At 41.1% G+C, this 18,539-nt stretch overlaps 3 protein-coding genes across 4 annotated transcripts; 2 read left to right on the top strand and 1 right to left on the bottom strand.

The window, feature by feature from the left end:
* The first annotated feature begins 861 nt into the window (after positions 1 to 861).
* Positions 862 to 6,713, top strand: fgf8b (fibroblast growth factor 8b). The gene is made up of 5 exons (XM_052527805.1): positions 862 to 1,606; positions 1,735 to 1,771; positions 2,485 to 2,674; positions 5,016 to 5,122; positions 5,487 to 6,713. The coding sequence occupies exons 1-5, from the start codon at positions 1,548 to 1,550 to the stop codon at positions 5,778 to 5,780; spliced, it is 687 nt and encodes a 228-aa protein (XP_052383765.1). The 5' UTR covers positions 862 to 1,547; the 3' UTR covers positions 5,781 to 6,713.
* A 1,468-nt stretch (positions 6,714 to 8,181) lies between these two features.
* LOC118389331 (protein DPCD) lies at positions 8,182 to 10,643 on the bottom strand. Its single transcript, XM_035779262.2, has 6 exons — positions 10,503 to 10,643; positions 10,189 to 10,269; positions 9,954 to 10,078; positions 9,600 to 9,733; positions 9,162 to 9,264; positions 8,182 to 8,661 (listed from the first exon to the last, which is right to left on the bottom strand). The coding sequence occupies exons 1-6, from the start codon at positions 10,594 to 10,596 to the stop codon at positions 8,557 to 8,559; spliced, it is 642 nt and encodes a 213-aa protein (XP_035635155.1). The 5' UTR covers positions 10,597 to 10,643; the 3' UTR covers positions 8,182 to 8,556.
* Positions 10,644 to 10,777: 134 nt separating this feature from the next.
* On the top strand, positions 10,778 to 18,417 carry LOC118389332 (DNA polymerase lambda-like). 2 transcript variants are annotated; one of them, XM_052527804.1, is made up of 8 exons: positions 10,778 to 10,851; positions 11,073 to 11,208; positions 11,385 to 11,806; positions 11,906 to 12,220; positions 13,530 to 13,703; positions 13,912 to 14,040; positions 17,317 to 17,485; positions 17,782 to 18,417. In XM_052527804.1, exons 2-8 carry the CDS (start codon positions 11,094 to 11,096, stop codon positions 18,141 to 18,143), a joined length of 1,686 nt encoding a protein of 561 aa, XP_052383764.1. In that variant the 5' UTR covers positions 10,778 to 10,851; positions 11,073 to 11,093; the 3' UTR covers positions 18,144 to 18,417. The 2 variants fall into 2 exon arrangements, with proteins under 2 accessions (XP_052383764.1, XP_052383763.1); XM_052527803.1 differs by having other exon boundaries at positions 10,794 to 10,935.
* Positions 18,418 to 18,539: the final 122 nt, after the last annotated feature.

Genomic DNA, 18,539 nt, shown 5'->3' on the forward strand with positions numbered 1-18,539 from the left:
AACCTGAAATAAGAAACAACCACTAACCTGCAGTATGAAACAACCACTAACCTCCAGTATGAAACAACCTCTAACCTCCAGTATGAAACAACCACTAACCTGCAGTATGAAACAACCTCTAACCTGCAGTATGAAACAACCACTAACCTGCAGTATGAAACAACCTCTAACCTCCAGTATGAAACAACCTCTAACCTCCAGTATGAAACAACCACTAACCTGCAGTATGAAACAACCTCTAACCTGCAGTATGAAACAACCACTAACCTGCAGTATGAAACAACCTCTAACCTCCAGTATGAAACAACCTCTAACCTCCAGTATGAAACAACCACTAACCTGCAGTAGGGAAAGAGGTTAATGTAGCTGAATATTTTCTTAAGTAGATTCCAGGGAACAGAGGCTTTGTTTCCTTGCTATTATGTTGTGTGACGCAGTAGGGCAAATATCTACATTATATTCATATTTGTATTTAACCTTTATTCATGGTTTATTGGACATTAATTAGTTGATTGAATTGTTGACAAATAACAATTAATAGGTTTGTTCGTGATTGTTCATGTTTTATATGATCAAGAATTGAGCTGAAACATTAATGTTTGATAACTTGTGAAACAATCCCAACACTGGAAGTAGCCTAATAAGGCACAAAGCTAAGTCAATTAATGTGGCTCATATTTGTGAAATACCTCAACATGGTCAGGTGTCAATCAATACATGCCACTTTCAGTCCTCCTCAGCCTGTTACTATCTCCCACCAAAGGCTCCGCCTGCACTCTGCAAGGATATTGCCTTTCTCGCAAGTGAAAGTATTTAAATGATGAGGGCAGGAGCCGCTGTATTCTGAAGTAAACGGGACCACAAGAAACACACGTGTGGGAGGTTGACATTGGAGCCCCGCTATACCGACCATCTAACAGCGTTTCTTTGAGAGGCAAACATCACCAGTGGCTACAAATACATAGAACTATACATTTTACTACCATTGTTTATTCATATCTATTCAAGATTCATTTTTTTGTTTAATTATTGAATGGACATGCATCTCCTCACTGTCGCGCGTAAAATATGCATACAAATAGGCTAATCTCCATGCGCGTAATAACTCCATCCCACCAGTGCATACGGATGTATTACAATTCCACGAAAGCAACCGGGATATACATTATCTCTACTAAGCAACATCAAAGAAGACCTTGAATTCTGCAGAGGAGGGATGATTGACACGAGAGGGAATTGACCGACTGGTGGAATAACGGTGGTCGCTTGATCACAGTGCGATCTCTATCCCTGGGACTTGTAATTCTGGATGGCCCCCTGAACGTCTTTAAATCGTCCCGGAACGTTTTATTGTGAATACTGTCAATGAGTGAATGTGAATCCTACCTGGAACATTGGACCGAACCTTCACTTGTTTCTGGATCTCCATCGTCGGGCTATCATTTTATAAGCTGTAACAGAAGGGAGATCAAATCCAATCTGAAATTGCCGCTGGGAAGGACTGTTATTTCCCAGAGAACTCATGTGGAATTGGAATAGTGGAATTCATGAAGAAATATTTGACTTATTTCAATATGAGGCTTAGAACATCGAGATTAGGCTACCTGTGAGTTATTATACTACTGAACTGTTCATATTTAAGGAATTGTCTATATAGGCCTATACAGTTACTTGACATATTTGGAAATGTATATGAAACATAAATATGATTATTTTTTCTTTTTTATGTTTCAGGTTACTTCAGTTCTTAGCGCTGTGTTTTTACACACAGGTACGAACTTGCATGCATTTTTATGGCGTTTGCAGAGCAATGGGCATACAATAACATTTCATAACCCCTTAAAAAGATTTCAGTCCATCAATGCAACTAATTATACCCATTTACAAGCGTTTTTATTCTTATTGATACTAATCCAATTCGTTTGCATATCTGCAGTAAATGTGTAATAACCATGAAAACATTTTATTACGAGGCCTAAGCAGTTGGCAACAAGTCAAACATCTTGAAAAGACGTAAACGCGAGCCTAAAAGGTAACTGTTAAAACATATGGGGATGGCGTATGGCTGAATTGAAAAATAATCGTTAAGGGATATAGCTAAGGGAGATGGGGGTGAAAGATCATTCGTGGTAAAACAACCTATCATAGGCATGTCATCTCGAGTGAGGACAGCGGACTCGCTGCGTGCATCTCCCCAAACACTCACCGTGCAAGGGCACTTTTTCTCTTCTAAAAACCATGTGCCCGCAATTCCCTTTGAAATGCCAAAAGCCTAACTCCATATGAAAAGCATATGATTGGTGTTCATTGAAATATATAAATATGTTTTAGTTGGAAAATAACTTGATCTGCTTCTCATTCATTTAGACTGAACATCAATAAGCATTAATTATCAGTTCGGCTATGCTCTCATTGGTGTTTTTATTTTTATACTTCAATGTTTTTATTCATGCTTTTTTATTGCGTGTTTTTCTTGTTTGATAGAACACAGTGCAGTCCCACTCCCCACCTCCTAATTTCAAGCACCATGTGAACGAGCAGTGCCGGTTGTCTGACCGGATGAGCCGCCGGTTGATTCGGACCTACCAGCTCTACAGCCGGACCAGCGGTAAACATGTCCAGGTTCTGGGCAATAAGAAAGTGAATGCCATGGGCGACGACGGAGCTGTGCACGGTAAGAAACGAATAAATCACCAAGTAGGCCTAGGCATCTTCGAAATAATTATAGGATTTAACAGGCCTATTCCAGATTTTGAAATGACTTAAATCTATTTATGGACACGTCAATTTACAAGTCATGTAGGCCTATTGGAGAAGAAAATATTATGAAAATGTTACAATTTAAAAAGCAAACAGTTCTATTTAGCATGGAGAAGTTTAGGTTTTGAGTAGGCGGCGGGAAAGAGAAAATGCATTCGAAATGGATTATATAGTATTGTTCTGGACTGGGATTCTGGGGAGAAACCCACTCAGAATATCTGGTAAACACATCAGAACTCGTCTTACTTTATACCTTCTTAACATTTACTGAGTAGCTTAGCCGCTCAGAAGCGGTTGAAAGAAAGAAATATGACTTGCAATTTTCATAACCTTGAGATGCCCTATTTTTTTATCCAAAGTTATTTTAGGCGAATGTGTTTTTATTTAATTCTGTCCCCCATTGGTCTTTGATGGACACATGTCAATGAATATTCAAATAGCGAAATATTTAAATGTTATAAATATACAGTAGCTCTCTCAAGTCCATCCTTTGAACAAAACATACATTCATTCATATCTGCTTAAGTTAAACATACCCAAAAAAAGTACGACATTTTTACATGCGATTTAGTGGTTTAACATATCAGTGACTGATTGACATTTGCCACGAGAATTACAAAAATTTGATAAATGTCATTGATAAAACAGAATTGTTTTAACTCACTTATCCAGAGTGGTGCTGAATGTCCCTTAGACACAATGCATTGTCTTTGGATGGGTTTGGGTAAACTGCATTTCTGCCAAGTGGAATAATTAGCACAACATTTCTCAGGGCAACTTCGTTGCACTGTTTCATCCACATTAAGTTTTAACACGTTGTATTTCTCAACAGTGGTGGTTTAGACGTATTCGTAGGCCTCCTGTGCACTATTTGAAAAAAAAGGTGCTATCTGGACCCTTAAAAGGTTATTCGGCTGTCCCCATAGGAGAACTCTTTGAAGAACCCTTTTTGGTTGCAGATTGAATACTTTTGGGTTCCATTTAGAACCCTTTCCACAGAGGTTTCTAGATGGAACCCAAAATGGTTCTACCTGGGATCAAAAGGGGTTATCCTATGGGGACAGATAAATAGAGTTTAGCCTATGGACAAAGTGTACAATATACAGCTGTTTTGATGAAATCTATGCAAGGTTGGGAATTGTTTCTCCCCACATGGAAAAAAATTGTCTGACATTTTAAAGGGAGCAAATTCCTGTCACCAAAGTTTTTTTTTTTGGTCTGTCTAGCCATCTTTCCACCACAACAATCTATTTCTCCCTATGCCTGCTGCCTGCTTTTTAGATTGTACTTTAATGAGGAATGTTCATTGCTTTACAACTCAATGTATGACTCGGTTTATAAAGAGCGGTGAAGTCAGCATCTTCATTTTATCCCATCTTTTATCTCTCTGTTCTCCCTCTCCCTCCCTCTCCCTCAAACACACACACACACACACACACACACACACACACACACACACACACACACACACACACACACACACACACACACACACACACACACACACACACACACACACACACACACACACACACACACACACACACACACACACACACACACGCACACACACACACACACCTCGCCTTGGCTCGAGCGTGCATGTCCTAAGTGGGTGTCACTCTTGTAGCAGGCCCAAATCTGACCACTGCTCGGTGCTTTTGTGGCTGTGTCGCTGACCGCTATGTTCTCTCACTCCTCGTTCCTCCTTCCTCTCCATCATCTAAGTGGAACGTAGCGCGGAATTTTATAGCCGTTCAATGACAATGGCTCAGTGCGAAGTCAAAGCCACTTGCTGCTATTCTAAAAGACTTGAGTGCGTTTAGCCAATGTTTCGAATTTGATTTATGTTTGAATGTTTTGCCATATACAATACTTGTCTCCCCGCTGCATGCAAGGTTTATGCCATGATAACGAGTAGTACAACTCTGCTAAAGTCATCATAATATAACACATAACTTAAGGTTATTAGATCGAGGTTACATGAAGTCTTCCGGAACCAGTCATTACAATAACTTCACACCCTTTCTGATGTCATCACGTCAATACTACTGGGCCGGCATAGTCTCACAGTCTTCAAGTTCAACTCAGTCTCAAATGATACCGCTATTTGATTATTTTTCACAAGGGTTTTATCTCAAAGTTACGAATGCATGCATATTGTGTTCACAAAATAGAATAACCTCATAAGCTTGAGAATTATTGTGCATTGTATCTGAGCTGAATAAAATAGGATGTGTTTTATGTTTTTCTAGCCAAACTTGTGGTGGAGACGGACACGTTTGGTAGTCGTATTCGGATCAAAGGGGCAAAGACGGGCTACTACATCTGCATGAACAAGACGGGGAAATTGATTGGCAAGGTAAACATTAGATTTATTTATTAATCCTTTATTTAGGGAAGTCACATTGAAATGTACATCTCTTTTCATGTGAGCCCTGGAGGTCGGTTGAGTTCAATAAGTTCTGTTGTCATTTTGACTATGACCATGAGTACAAAGTTTCAGAGAAAAGTTATGTCTGTCCTGTGTAAGGCTCTTCACCTGAGTTATGACCAGAAAAGCCCTTGTAGGGAGTTGGACATGATTTGGGAAGAAACTTGAAGGATTGATAGGACATTTACCTGTCAAAACAATATTTTAACATCCTCAGAGACTGACCCCTTAACTCATTCTGTCATTCCGTCTCTCACCCCCCCCCCCACACACACACCCCTCTCTCTAACAGCGGAAGGGGCGTGGTAAAGACTGCATCTTCACAGAGATCGTTCTGGAGAACAACTACACTGCTCTCCAGAACGCTAAATATGAGGGCTGGTACATGGCCTTCACGCGTAAAGGAAGGCCCCGCAAGGCCTCCAGGACCAAGCAACACCAGAGGGAGGCCCACTTCATGAAACGCCAGCCCAAGGGCCACCTCCTGGGTGACACCCAGCCCTTTGATGTCCTCCCCCTCCCCGTGGTCCCCTTCCACCCCCGGAGGACTAAACATACCCATCACCACAGCTCAGGGGCCCACTGAGGAAAGAACAGACGAAGAAGAAGAGGAAGCATAGGGAGGGAGGGGAACACACCAAACTAAAATACCACTACCACATTTCTGCTCCTTGCAAGGACTCCTTTTTGTTGTGTTTTGTACTGGATTGTGTCTAAAACAATGCGTAGACGATCTAATCTGCTACATCAGACCGAGGTTTATTCGCAGGAAAGAGTTTATAACCAGAGGACGATTTTAGTGCTCAAGCACTCGATGAGATTTGAATGAATGAAAGGACATCTTGGGCTTAGTGATAACCCTACACAGCTATAAAGAGAGGATGTTATGAGAGAGAAATAATGAATACAGATTACATGGCAGCTATCTTTGGATCATCATGTGGTTGCATCAACTAATTAACAGTGAATACACGTAAAACACATTATTTTGCATTTAGGAGGCCATTTGCGTTCATTTTCGTTAGTCTGTTTTCTACATATATGAATATATTTTTAATTGGAAGATTTGTAAAAATACTTTTAAATGATGGAAATATTTATTGTAGAGTGTATATTAAAATCACAAAAGAATTTTGAGTCAATGCGCCGTTTCTAACTATTTTTCTAGCTGGGTCACTTTGGGGTCCCAAAGGTTCTAACGTTGCCTAAAAAACTGGAGACCCAGATAACTAAGGGGCGATATCTGTGACAGGCTACTGCAATTCAATGTGCTCAGCAAGTGAGACTTGGGCCTGAATAGTTGGGGCTATGCATTAAAAGCAGACGAGGTCAGCCCACAATTTTGTTTCGAGACAAAGGTTACCACCATGTAGTTGCATTTCTCACGATCACACACCGTAACCCTGTGATCAAATGGGCCCTTTGTGGCCCTCATATAAAAGGACATGTGATACAATAGTGGGTTCGAATAATAACACGAGGAGGGGTCAGTTATCAAAAAGAAGCTAGTCTCACAGGGAGGAGGGAGGGAGGGAGGGAGGGAAAGCGAAAGAGCACCGGGGCTCAGTGTGGCAAAATGTGGCACCGGCTGAAAGAGGGGGAATGGCTGGGAAGAGGCATTCGGGAATGAAAGGACGAGGCAGAAAGAAACCCTCCTCTCTCTCCCAGGAGCAACTATGAGGAATGGTTTTTCAGTATAGCTAAGCGCCAAGCGCCGCCAGCTTTGAGGACTTGCAAACGAATGAACAACTGAAAGCTGTGATCAAAAAGGTTCAATAAATCTGACAGGATAAAAACTCTGAACTTGTTGTGTTATTATTGTTACTCCTATTGAGAAATGAGTGGCTATCCTCATGGCTCAATTGCTACTAGGACACATCATGCACTTTAATTGAAGCATTATCCTGCTCTGCCAAATGAGAAAAGACAGCAGTGTACGCAAATCACCCTCCAAATGGTCGTTTCATTCCGTGTCCAAGATTTGATTTGGACAACACAAAGTCAAAGCAATCCAACAGCAACTCTTGATTTGAGAAATTAGTTGAGAATTCTTTTCTCAGATCTTATGCTTTGGTTGGATCTGGTTCCCAAATCCCATGACATATCTCCTCCCCTTTAGGAAGTACGCAAAGCACAATAGCAAGTGACCTGTGGTTTAGTCGCCGTGTTTAGCCCTTGTACTGCTCACTTGGTTAGGCACATAAAGTCCCAGAAATGCAAGGAATCACCACTAGGTTAAAGGAATCTATATTTAAATAGAATTGTTCCTTTTTTGCAGCATTGTTTCAATCAAACTTTGATGGTCAAACCTCAGGCATATTAGCTTAGTCAGATATAATGTCTTGTTACTCATCTCTCTAGAGTTTGATGGTTAAAGTTAGCAAGCATTCAGTCAGATAACATTTCTCATTGTGGCTCACCGTGGTACTCGATTTACAAAAGAGCCTACAACCTTTTTCTACTTTGCGGTAATTCAGTACTACTGTCATGCAAGAACCTATATTTACAAAGAAGCATACGACTTGTTCACTTCCCAGTAATATAGTGCTTCTGTCATCCAAGCTCCATACCTATCCTTGGCTATCCCAGTCTTGGGGATTGCGTGAGGATTTGTTGGAGGACTCTGGACCAGTAAAGTCACCCCCTGGAGGACTGGGCGAGGCTCAGGGGACCAGTAAGACCTGCTAGTACTGGCTAGCTCGGCCATAATGGCTTTCAGGGTGGCCTACTCTGGGCTGCACAATCATGAGCATAAGGGTATTCAGTTAACACAAATGGGACGTGCTTGTAAGGGCGACCCCGTCGAGAAAAGTGTGTGTGTGTTTGTGTGTGTGTGTGGAAAGAATAGGGAAAAGGCATTGTGTGTTAAAGTGTTTTACAAGGGAAGGAGACCAAGAATTGTGGGAGGGGGATGAACTCTCTGCGTTTGGAGTATTTTAACAACTAATAGTTTGCATAGTTAAGGAAAAAGAGAGATGTAGAGACAGTTGTTATCAATGTTATGGAATTGTATTCATCTTCAAAGGACAACATCACGTATTAAACCCAATAATTGTTCGTATCTCGACAACAACAATTCAGAACTTTTTACAGAACAGCAGTGACATTTCTCAAATATTCTTTTGACAGAACAAGTTTGAACAAGTAACTATGTTTGTAATTCACTGTCTCAATTCCACATCCCCCCGCCTCGACGGCAATAAACACAATGGAAAGTATGGAAAAGGCACTGCGCAAATCTTTTCCAATAGTGGAATCCCATTGAGAACCAGAAATCAGAGTAGAAAACATACAGGATACTGCATCACCAGTGCAAATCAAAAAACAACTTGTTTGAGTGACATCCCCTCCAGATTGGCACTTCATTGTGTTTTGCAGTCGATGTCCTCTTCATTGGTTCCCTTCAGTTTCTTCACCTCCCGGAGTAGCTCGTGCTCAAGGGTTAATATCTCCTTAGGCTTCTTGTACTGGAAAGGAAAGACAGAATAGGTAATTACCTCTACAGAAACCCATTTCCCTTTCATGTACATCCTGTAGTGTAATGTTTGGCCTGAAGTGGGATAACACAGAGGCTCCTTATTCCCTATATAGTGCACTACTTTCAACCAGAGTCGGGCTCAATAGTACGCTATATAGGGAACGGGGTGCGAATAAGAAATTGAATAGCACAGAGAAACGGTCAATCTCTTCATCAGATACTTAGAACAAACGTTAGGATAGCCTACTAACTAATTCAATGATTCGATCCCTTGAGTTCACAGGCATGTTCTGATACAAGTGAGACGAATACAAAAATATAGTTTCAATCTAGTCTCCAGTATCAACTTATAGTCTAGCCTCAAGTTTGCCCATCAGTCTCTGTATATTGGATATAAGACTTGCAGTGTGAAATCACCCAAGGTGGGATTTGAGAAGTACTGTAGTTGGTTTGTTAGTTGTTGTTGTTGTTGTTGTCAGGAGTACTTACACTGACGATTAACGTGTTATTGGCATGGGTGAAGTTGAGCGCGGAACTATCCAATGGCAGCTGGCTTCGGTCCAGATCAGGAACATTAAACTTCTTGTAGTACCTGCAAAGGATCAACACACCGCAGTGAGAAAAGGGTTTCTTGAAGGCAAGAGATCAATATTTTTGTCAACAGTGCCACCTATAGGAGAGCCAGCCTCACTTACATAAAGGAAAATATAGGAGGCCTTCTCCATTGTGAAGATGTTACAACTGTAGAAATTATATAGACTTTGAATGTGGTATCACTTTTCAGGCACCTGTAGTTAATGATATCTGAAGTGATATAGGCCTAGCAGTTTATCAGTAGATTTCTAAGGAGGGGAAACATATCAACTGTATGCATAACTATTACAGCATTTTGGCATGAGAGTGGAATAGAGGCTATTCGGATGTTACTTTTTGTTATTTGTTCGTATGATGCAGCATCGTTGATCAGGCTCCACTGAAATATTGTAGACCTCTTTGGGGTACGGAAGGTTCCGGACTCTCCACAGGAAACTGGTCTTTGTGTCTTTGCGCATAAATACAGGCTGAGGAAATACAACAAAGCATTGTACTGTTAAATGCATACTGTTTATTTATGATTAGTTGAATAGTGAAATGATGGAAATGAAATGAATTCCACGATCGTAAAAGTATTAGTTGACACATTTGGATGAGTGCTGTTGGTGATATTGAACTAGAATCAATTGTCAATTTAGATCATGGCCTGAAACATAACAGATGTATATATTGTATAATACAACTCACGTTTGAACAGTTTTCTTTGATAACATCTGATTCCAAACAGGCTACAGTAGATGGGACTGGCTCTCCAACTTCTATCTCCCATGGTCCCTGTCCCTTCAAGGTGCTTTTCGAACGCCACTTTCGTACTGCAAAGTAAGAATACATCAGCTGAGAGTGGAAATAATATAATGCACCGGAAGCAATGTAGCTAATGCAGGATACTTTTTAGAAGATGTCTAATCTGAAACAAGCTTACCAATGAGCTCATCTGTTGTCAAGTCATATTCTTCTGCCATTTCTTTCCCATCTGTAAAGAGATAGTGTATCTTCCTTTTCCCTGGAAAGAGTTTTGCAAAGCACCAATAGAAATTCACTTAAATGTGAACTAGCTAGCATTCATCTTTGCTAAACAGATTTGCTGGGCAAAGTGAACGTTTGTGTTAGTTAGCAGATAATGCTCGCGAGCTTATAATTGACACTGAAGTCTTAATAGATGAATGCAAGTGTAAATATTGTGATACAAAACACAATAATGATGATAACTTGTCTATATCTCTCTGTTTCACTCACCATCGTGTATTAAAGCGGTTTTCGTGGATGCTTTTAGGAGATCTGACCAGCTCTGCACAGCCATATTGCAAAAAACGGACACTTCCTGAAACATCACGTGTAGCCACGGCAACGGAGGTCATCGTGAAACGTATAATGAAGTTTTCATATTTTTTAAACTCCATAATATGTCAAAAACATGTTTACATTTACTAAATAAATAATACATACTTTTTTAACAATATTTTATCGAAAAATATTTTACTTTGTCGTGCAAGACCTAAAAATAGGTCTATAACGAACCGGAAGTTAGATTATTTTTAAACCATCTGCATTGTAACATTGGTTTGTGTTTTGGTCGTCCAAAGGGGTAAAACATATGTATTTTCAAGAGTTTGTCGACCAATGATATAAATTAGTTTAATAAATATATAACGTAACATATTTCAGTGGAGTGAGTAAATCCCAGCTTTTCAAAACAGTTAAATGCCGTTGTTATTGTCCGCTTGCTAGCTCATTTTAGCTAGTCAGCTAAAGTTAGCCAGCTAGCTAGCCGGTGTCAGTTGTCACATTCTGTTCTATATTTTCCAGGGCTTCCCTTTCCCTGGCGAAATGTCTGCCTACGGAATTATGAAAGCTTTCCCCAAAGTGAAGAGAGCAGGGGCACGCGAGGGAAAGGATTCCCCCCCACCAAAGAGGAAGACTGATGAAACTGTACCCGTTACAGGTGTGGACCGTGTTTGAGAGCATCACATTCGTAATGCATTTTGGACACATTGTGACTGATAGACAGATCTACAAATAATAATGATTTTATGACGCTAGACTTGTAGATCAGTCAGCAGTCGATGTTGAACAAGCCCTGTGTGTGTGTAAAACTACTTTTTCACAATCTCATTTCAGGGAGTGCTTTCCAGGGCGTCACCGTACACATATTACCAGCCGGCATCGGGAATGCCAGATGGCAGATCTTCCAGAAACAGATTGTCCAGAATGGAGGCCAAACTGAGAGTTCCCTCTGTCCCACAGTCACCCATGTAGTAGTGGATGACAGTATGGACTGTGACAGGGCTCTCAGGCTGCTCAAAGTGGACAGGCTGCCCTCTGGAGTTTATCTGTTGAAGTGCACCTGGCTCAGCACCTGCATCAGTGAGCAGAGACTGCTCGATACAGCAGACTACAGCCTACTCAACCCAGACAAAGACATGGAAACTACAAAGGACGGTGTCAAAGAAGACGTGCTCAACAGTATCCCACTTCCAGCCACACAGGACATGAAGCAGCCAATCTCTGATGAAATAAAACCAAATGAGTCAACAGAGACTGTAGGTTGGCGACCACATAACCATTAACCATAACCCTGTCACTGCATGATAGCTTCTTTTGGCCCTAATCATACACTTCATTACTTCATGTATCCATAGGTCCAAGACACTAAAGACGAATATGGCGTCTCCCAGAGCGATCTGGAGGCTCTGATCAGTGGCTTGTACCCCAAGGACGAGACCCCCAGTCCTGCCACTGCCCCCTCAGACCCCCAACAGAAGCCTCTCTCAGGGAAGTGGGTGTGTGCCCAGTCCTCCCAGTCCAAGGTTGACAACCACAACAAGCACATCACAGATAAACTGGAGGTGCTGGCCAAGGCCTACACGCACCAGGGGGACAGATGGAGAGCGCTGGGCTACTCCAAAGCCGTCAGCGCACTCAAGAGCTACCACAAGCCTATCACGTCCTATGAGGTAGGTTATTTAGTCCCATATCTGCATAGTTCGTGATTATGGTCGGCCATTTTGTATTTGTGTCATCATAATTCATTCCTGTCTCTCTATTCACACTATTGCAAACATTGTGAAATGTGTTTGGTTGGTTTACGCAACTGCATCCCAAGGTGGGTGCATAAATCGTGTATTGATGGATGCATAAATTGATTGCTGCTGGTTCAATTTCAGGTGGCCTGAAAAGGCCCAGTGCATAAAAAAAGTCTGTTTTTACCGTGTTTTGTAACATATTGTATAACAGCTAATGAAGCCATTGAGGAAATGCTTCCTTTTAAATCAATGAAAGCTGCGTGTTACGTCAAGCTCAAGAATCGTGTTCATTCTATCTTGTGAATTTAAATAATGAGAAATAGTTGCTTATTGTTGCATATTGCCTCAGCTATACACCAATGGTTATTTTACATAGATTTCTGAAGTCACAAAGCTGCTACTACTAGCTAGATAGCTACATTGACTATGTAAAATTAGAGGATCATTTAGTTCAACCACTAGTACCTGCGAAAAACTGGGCCAAAGCTATTGTACTTATGCATTATCAATTAATATGTATAGTACAGTAGAAAAAATAGAATACAGACACTCCCCCTCTGCTCCTCTCCTCTCTCAAAACAACGTGCTCTGTGTAGCAAGTAAAACGTCACATTGATGAGATGCTGATGGAAAAGCAACTTGACGTGTATAGTGGAGTTAAAGTGTGATCAATGTTATTTCCTGATAGTTGCTTCATTTGTTGAAAACACAAACTACACAGGACCTTCTAATCTGCATGGTTTGACAAGGTTTTTTTAATAACGTTGTGCTGCTGAGTACCGGCGGGGGGAGGCCTGGAGGAAGGGTAGTGCCCCCCCCGTTTCTAACTAAGATTTTTGCGTTTTTTAACACCTATAACTGCCATTTCTTGCAATATAAATACAAAAATGATAGCAATTAATGTAACACAAATAAAATATGCTGGCACAGCTCCTCTCTTCACCCAGGTTTTTCCCCAAAGAATGGGAGTTTCAGCTTGGTAAATTAGCTAGTAGACCAGTAACAGAGTTACAAACCTCTCTGCCAATAACAGTTGGTTTTCTGTTTTTCCCTCACCACCGTGACAGTCCTTGATAAAATTGCTTAAAAGCTATTTTGGTTTATTTTTGACCATTTGAATGGAAAACTATTACAGTAAGGTACATCATTTTTATCCATAAAGATTTGATATTAGTATTAAAATGGCTGCAGTGGGCCTTCTAACTCCTTGTAATTGACTAAACCATGCCTCAAATTTCAGGAGGCCTGTAAGATCCAGGGCATTGGCAAGAAGATGGCTGACAAGGTCATGGAGATCATGGAGAGTGGGCACCTCCGTAAGATAGATCACTTGGGAGAGGCAGTGCCAGTACTGGAGATGTTCACCAATATCTGGGGGGCAGGGGCCAAGACTGCCCAGCTTTGGTACACACAGGTTAGATGGATTGATCTTGGTTGTCACACAGTCAGTCTGTCTTGTCTGTGTGTGTCTCTCTTTCTCGCTCTCTGATTTTGCATGCAACACATGACTGTGTAAGATTTGTTATTTTTGTATTGTGGAGTGTGCAGTTAATTGTAGTGTTTGATAGTGTGATACAAATTGATTTGACATGAGATGAAAAAATATATATTTACCATCTTAGGGGTTCCGCACTTTGGAGGACATCCGCACCAAGGCCAATCTGAACCACAACCAAATAATTGGACTCAAACACTACGACGACTTTCTGGACCGGATGCCCAGAGAAGAGGCAGCCGCAATTGAAAAAACGGTAATACATCTCCCTCTTATTGTCTCAAGCACCCACATTAAAGGTCAATCAATGTTAAAATGTAACATTCTAACATTATATTAGTTATAGACTAAACAGGCCTCTTCTTCCCACTTCATCTAGTGGGGTTAAGAGAGTTTCTTTAGAAAAGTGTCTCCAGTCCAGTACTCTAACCCCCTTGCGAACAAGAGATCTTGTAAAGTGAAATGCTACGGGACCTCAAAGCCAAGTTCAGATGTTTTAAGTTTGCCAAGGCCCCTAAGCAGACTGTCAGTCCAGTTCTCCTAGCCTGGTCTGTGTGTGATGGAGAAAGCAGACATCCCACACTCTGTCAGAGTCCTGCCGGCCGCATCCCAAAGGGGGGGAACTCACTCTTAGAAACTTGGCGCATCATATGTCAGCAGATACCAGGGCTGTGTTTCATTCCAGAAAGGTGTTTCCTCTCCCTGCCTCCGTTCTCTCCCTTTGATGGATCTGAGACAACGGGGTGGCTGTAAAGCAAGAACTCATCTACTGTAGATTCCGCCCATACAGATAGAGGACTCATCGTGGATATAACCCGTTTTAGCATGGACATTGCCATTGAGGGCTTTCACCGCTTTAAAGTAGTCAACTGCGTGGGGAGTCCTATGAGTTGGGCGCAATCAGCCAATTAAGAAGAAGAAAATGGACTACTTTAAAATGGGGATTGTTGCATGTATAATGGCACAGATACAAAGATGAGTCCTCTATCTAGCTCTGTGATTTCGCCTTATTGCTTTCACCTGTCCAGGCCTATCAGATCTGTGAAGGGGAGGGAACGTAATCCTGGAATGAAACGCGGCCCTGGTCACTGGGAGCACCGGGTACAAAGCCAGTTGTTTTCATATAGTATTACTTGGATTTCCCTGTTGCTTTTGTGGCTGCCAGATACAAAGTCCAGATTAGAAAGATGACTATAGCATGTGTCCTTTTGACTTGTGGCTTGTCAAAATAATAGGTAGTGTCGTCAAAATGTATCTGGCCTGCTTGAATACGGTTAATGCTTACCTGTTGACCGGCAAGGCTTTATGAAAATACACCATTTTCTTTTCTAATTTCAAGTAGGTAATATAAATACAACTTGAGGACTTGTCTTGAAGATTTAACACGTGTACAGCATGTTATTTTGAGTCCAAATATGAACGAGAAACAAACCAAACGTTCTGTAATATGTTATAATGAAGGCCCCTGAGAGAACATTACTGGGGAAAACTTTGAAACATGGTCTGGAACCCATAACCATTCATGATAAATACATTGTATGCAAAGTGGTCCTCCCCACCACTGGTCTGGGATCCAAGCTGAATTGCTCTTTTTCATAGATGTTTTTTAACTGAGACAATAGTGAAACACAATAGTGTATCAGAAAAACAATAGTGAAACAACGATTCAATTTGGACGCCCAGGCTACCCCCACCGCAGATTTGACTGTATTTCAAACAAACAAAATGTCCCTGTCCTGTTCGATAGGTGAGAGAGCCCCCACCATGTATTGTATCCCAAACGGTAACATGTTTCACTGTATGTGAAACAAGCTAATTCAGTGTGGTCTAGAGTTGGGCGATTTTATATGATTAAATTGAATGTTGTGATATTTGACATTGATGATGATATATCATGATGTGCAAGACTATACTCTAATTGAGCTTTACGAATCAAAACTGTGCCGTTTTATCAGTTAGGTTGTATCAACATGTTGAAAATGTAGTCTAAATGAACTAATTAAGCCTTTTATTTTTTTAGCATACAATGAATATTTAAAGAGAATACGACTACAATATCGTAAATAAGCACAAAAATGGCCCAGTCTGGAATAATTCAGTCATTAACCCTTTACACTTGTGGGAATTGGCCTATATGGATGGGGGCTAAATTGAAATGCTTCTTACAGAAGAAATATGAAAAGCATATGCATAACCATGGTAGCAATTGAAAGGGAGCAGTTTGGAGATCATGGGGAAATTATTAGACCAAAGGTGAGCACACAACAGTTCAGCTGACACAAGACTGAATCCAAACATTACACTGTTGATTTTATGTGCATTTTACATTTACTGTACTTTTCATTTGTTGATAACGAAATCTGAAAATACTCTGGATACATTCTGTAACATGATAACACTATCCCTGGAAAATGTAGGGTAGGTGCAACGTAAGACAAAAAAATGACAAGGGTTTGAGTGAGAGGAGGAACTGGTGTCTCCAAGTTGCCACACACCTCTCCAAAGTGTGCACAGTTCCTGTATCTGTGCGATTTCAATGCACTTTTATGAAAACGTCTTCAACTATAAGGTACTTTTTTTATATACCTCTCCTAGCTGTAACATTGAGAAACTAGAGCAAGCAAACTTGTAGTTGTTTAGTTTAAAACACAACCTTGCATTCCCGCCATCACACAATTACTGTTGCTGTTTACACAATCGCAAAAGTCTTATAAATCACTGGGTGTAGGTGGGCCTGATTTGAAAGCTTGTTCTATTGCCAACATGACTAGCTAAGTTAATATATACGATCTTACAGTGTTAGGCTTTCACCAGCTCATTCAGAGAAACAGATTGTCATTTTGGTGCGCATAGAAAGGAGTCATGAGTGCATTCAGGTGGCAAATTATCTTCAGAATAAACAAGCATAGGCTCATTCTGTTCAGAACAACTCAGGGTATGACGCCATGTCATCTAGTGATCATAAACGCTGACACTGTATATGCCATGAGTTTTATGATATGGGGATGTGAAGTGCACATTTGGACTCACGGGTGTTTGGCTTGCTTGTGTGACATCAAAGTGGTATTTATAATAATCTTCAACGTCTCATCTTTCATAGTACATGGAGTCCTCTTAACTTAAAGCATTTCCCTCACTAAGAGAACAAAAAAACATGTGCAAGTACTGGGAGAGATGGGGGGGGGGCAACTTCTTAACCCGCGCGTTGCTCAAGTTCAGAGCGGCTGACAGTCCAAACCCATACAGCGCTGTGAAGCGCAGAGCCTGAGCTCTGACGTCATGTATAGTTACTGCACAGCTACTTACGTCCCAATTTAGCAGCTTATTAGTGCCTAAATCTGCCATTTTTAACACGTGTATATGGGTACAGGTACGAGTGTAACGGGCTACTAAATCAAAACAATTATTGGATATCGCAAACTGTTACTTTGTTCCTCTCCTGTTGTACATGTACAGTATCTATATGTGAAGGAGGCAGCCCTGTTATTCCATGACAAACTGTAACATATCCCTGTCCTTTTCTACTGTATAGGTGAAGGAGGCAGCTCAGTTTCTGGACCCTGGCCTGTTGGCCATGGCCTGTGGTTCGTACCGCCGGGGGAAGGACACATGTGGAGATGTTGACGTCCTCATCTCTCACCCAGACGGGAAGTCCCACCGGGGTGTCTTTAGCAAAGTGTTGCAGAGCCTCCACCAGAGCGGTAGGAGGACACGTCCAAATACAGGGCATTTGATTTATTAACTGTCGGTGAATTCCCAAACAATTATAGCTACATTTAATAGTTTCTCTCTTGTATTGACAATTAATCTTCTTTCAACATGATATTATTAATCGTTTATTTTTTCATTTAAAGTATTTAATAGTGGGATAAGCTGAGAGATGGATCATAATTCACTAGGCATGATCGTTTGTTTTCTGTTTCAAAACATTTTGCTATGGTGTGCCCTAATGAATGCAACCCGGTTCTTGTTCTTTTTTAAAAACATTTTTATTCAGGCTTCCTGACGGACGACCTAGTCAGCCATGAGGAGAGTGGCGAGCAGAAGAAGTACATGGGTGTGTGTCGTCTGCCAGGACCTGGCCGGCTCCACCGCCGCCTCGACGTCATCGTGGTGCCCTACGGCGAGTTCGCCTGCTCCCTCATGTACTTCACCGGCTCGGCACATTTTAACCGCTCTATGCGGGCATTGGCCAAGACAAAACGCATGAGCCTATCAGAGCACTCATTGAACAGCGACGTGTTGAGAAAAGGAAGTTTGAAGGTGTATGGGGGGACACCACTACCCACGCTCACTGAGAAGGATGTCTTCACCCATCTGGGAATACCTTTCAGGGAACCTCAGGAAAGAGACTGGTGATGTTGATGTTTTTAACACTGTTGGTATGAGTCGATGCGATGCATAAGTTATATATTTTTCCAGAAAAATTATGATGGTGAGGTGAAGATCATGCTTATGTATGCAGATTTCAGACGGTGTCATATCAACATGTCAACTGTGATTTTAGACTTGAATTGTATGATAATCTCATTTTACAGAAGGATAAACACTTAAGATGCATGGTGACTGCTTGGTATGTTTTTATGAAGATAATGGTGATTACAGAAATATTAAACACTACCTTTAACAATCACTTAGGTAATCCTTGTTTTTACAACTTTGTTGTTTTTAAAGAATTGAATATTAAACCTCTGTTCTTTTTCATTAATGCCTGTCCTCGCTGTCAAATATTATTGGCTGAGGTAAGCCATAGGT

This window comes from Oncorhynchus keta, chromosome 10 (assembly GCF_023373465.1).
Source record: "Oncorhynchus keta strain PuntledgeMale-10-30-2019 chromosome 10, Oket_V2, whole genome shotgun sequence".
NCBI classification, from domain to species: domain Eukaryota; kingdom Metazoa; phylum Chordata; class Actinopteri; order Salmoniformes; family Salmonidae; genus Oncorhynchus; species Oncorhynchus keta.

Excerpts from the sequence above, each read along its gene's own strand:
- LOC118389331 (XM_035779262.2), bottom strand. The coding sequence starts at position 10,596 with ATGTTTCAGGAAGTGTCCGTTTTTTGCAATATGGCTGTGCAGAGCTGG. Across the intron at positions 10,270-10,502 it reads AACCGCTTTAATACACGATG|GGAAAAGGAAGATACACTAT; the intron begins GTGAGTGAAACA and ends AACTCTTTCCAG. Across the intron at positions 9,734-9,953 it reads TCAAAGAAAACTGTTCAAAC|CCTGTATTTATGCGCAAAGA; the intron begins GTGAGTTGTATT and ends GTATTTCCTCAG.
- LOC118389332 (XM_052527804.1), top strand. The coding sequence starts at position 11,094 with ATGTCTGCCTACGGAATTATGAAAGCTTTCCCCAAAGTGAAGAGAGCA. Across the intron at positions 12,221-13,529 it reads AGCCTATCACGTCCTATGAG|GAGGCCTGTAAGATCCAGGG; the intron begins GTAGGTTATTTA and ends CTCAAATTTCAG. Across the intron at positions 17,486-17,781 it reads GCAGAGCCTCCACCAGAGCG|GCTTCCTGACGGACGACCTA; the intron begins GTAGGAGGACAC and ends ATTTTTATTCAG.
- fgf8b (XM_052527805.1), top strand. The coding sequence starts at position 1,548 with ATGAAGAAATATTTGACTTATTTCAATATGAGGCTTAGAACATCGAGA. Across the intron at positions 1,607-1,734 it reads ACATCGAGATTAGGCTACCT|GTTACTTCAGTTCTTAGCGC; the intron begins GTGAGTTATTAT and ends TTTATGTTTCAG. Across the intron at positions 2,675-5,015 it reads CGACGACGGAGCTGTGCACG|CCAAACTTGTGGTGGAGACG; the intron begins GTAAGAAACGAA and ends ATGTTTTTCTAG.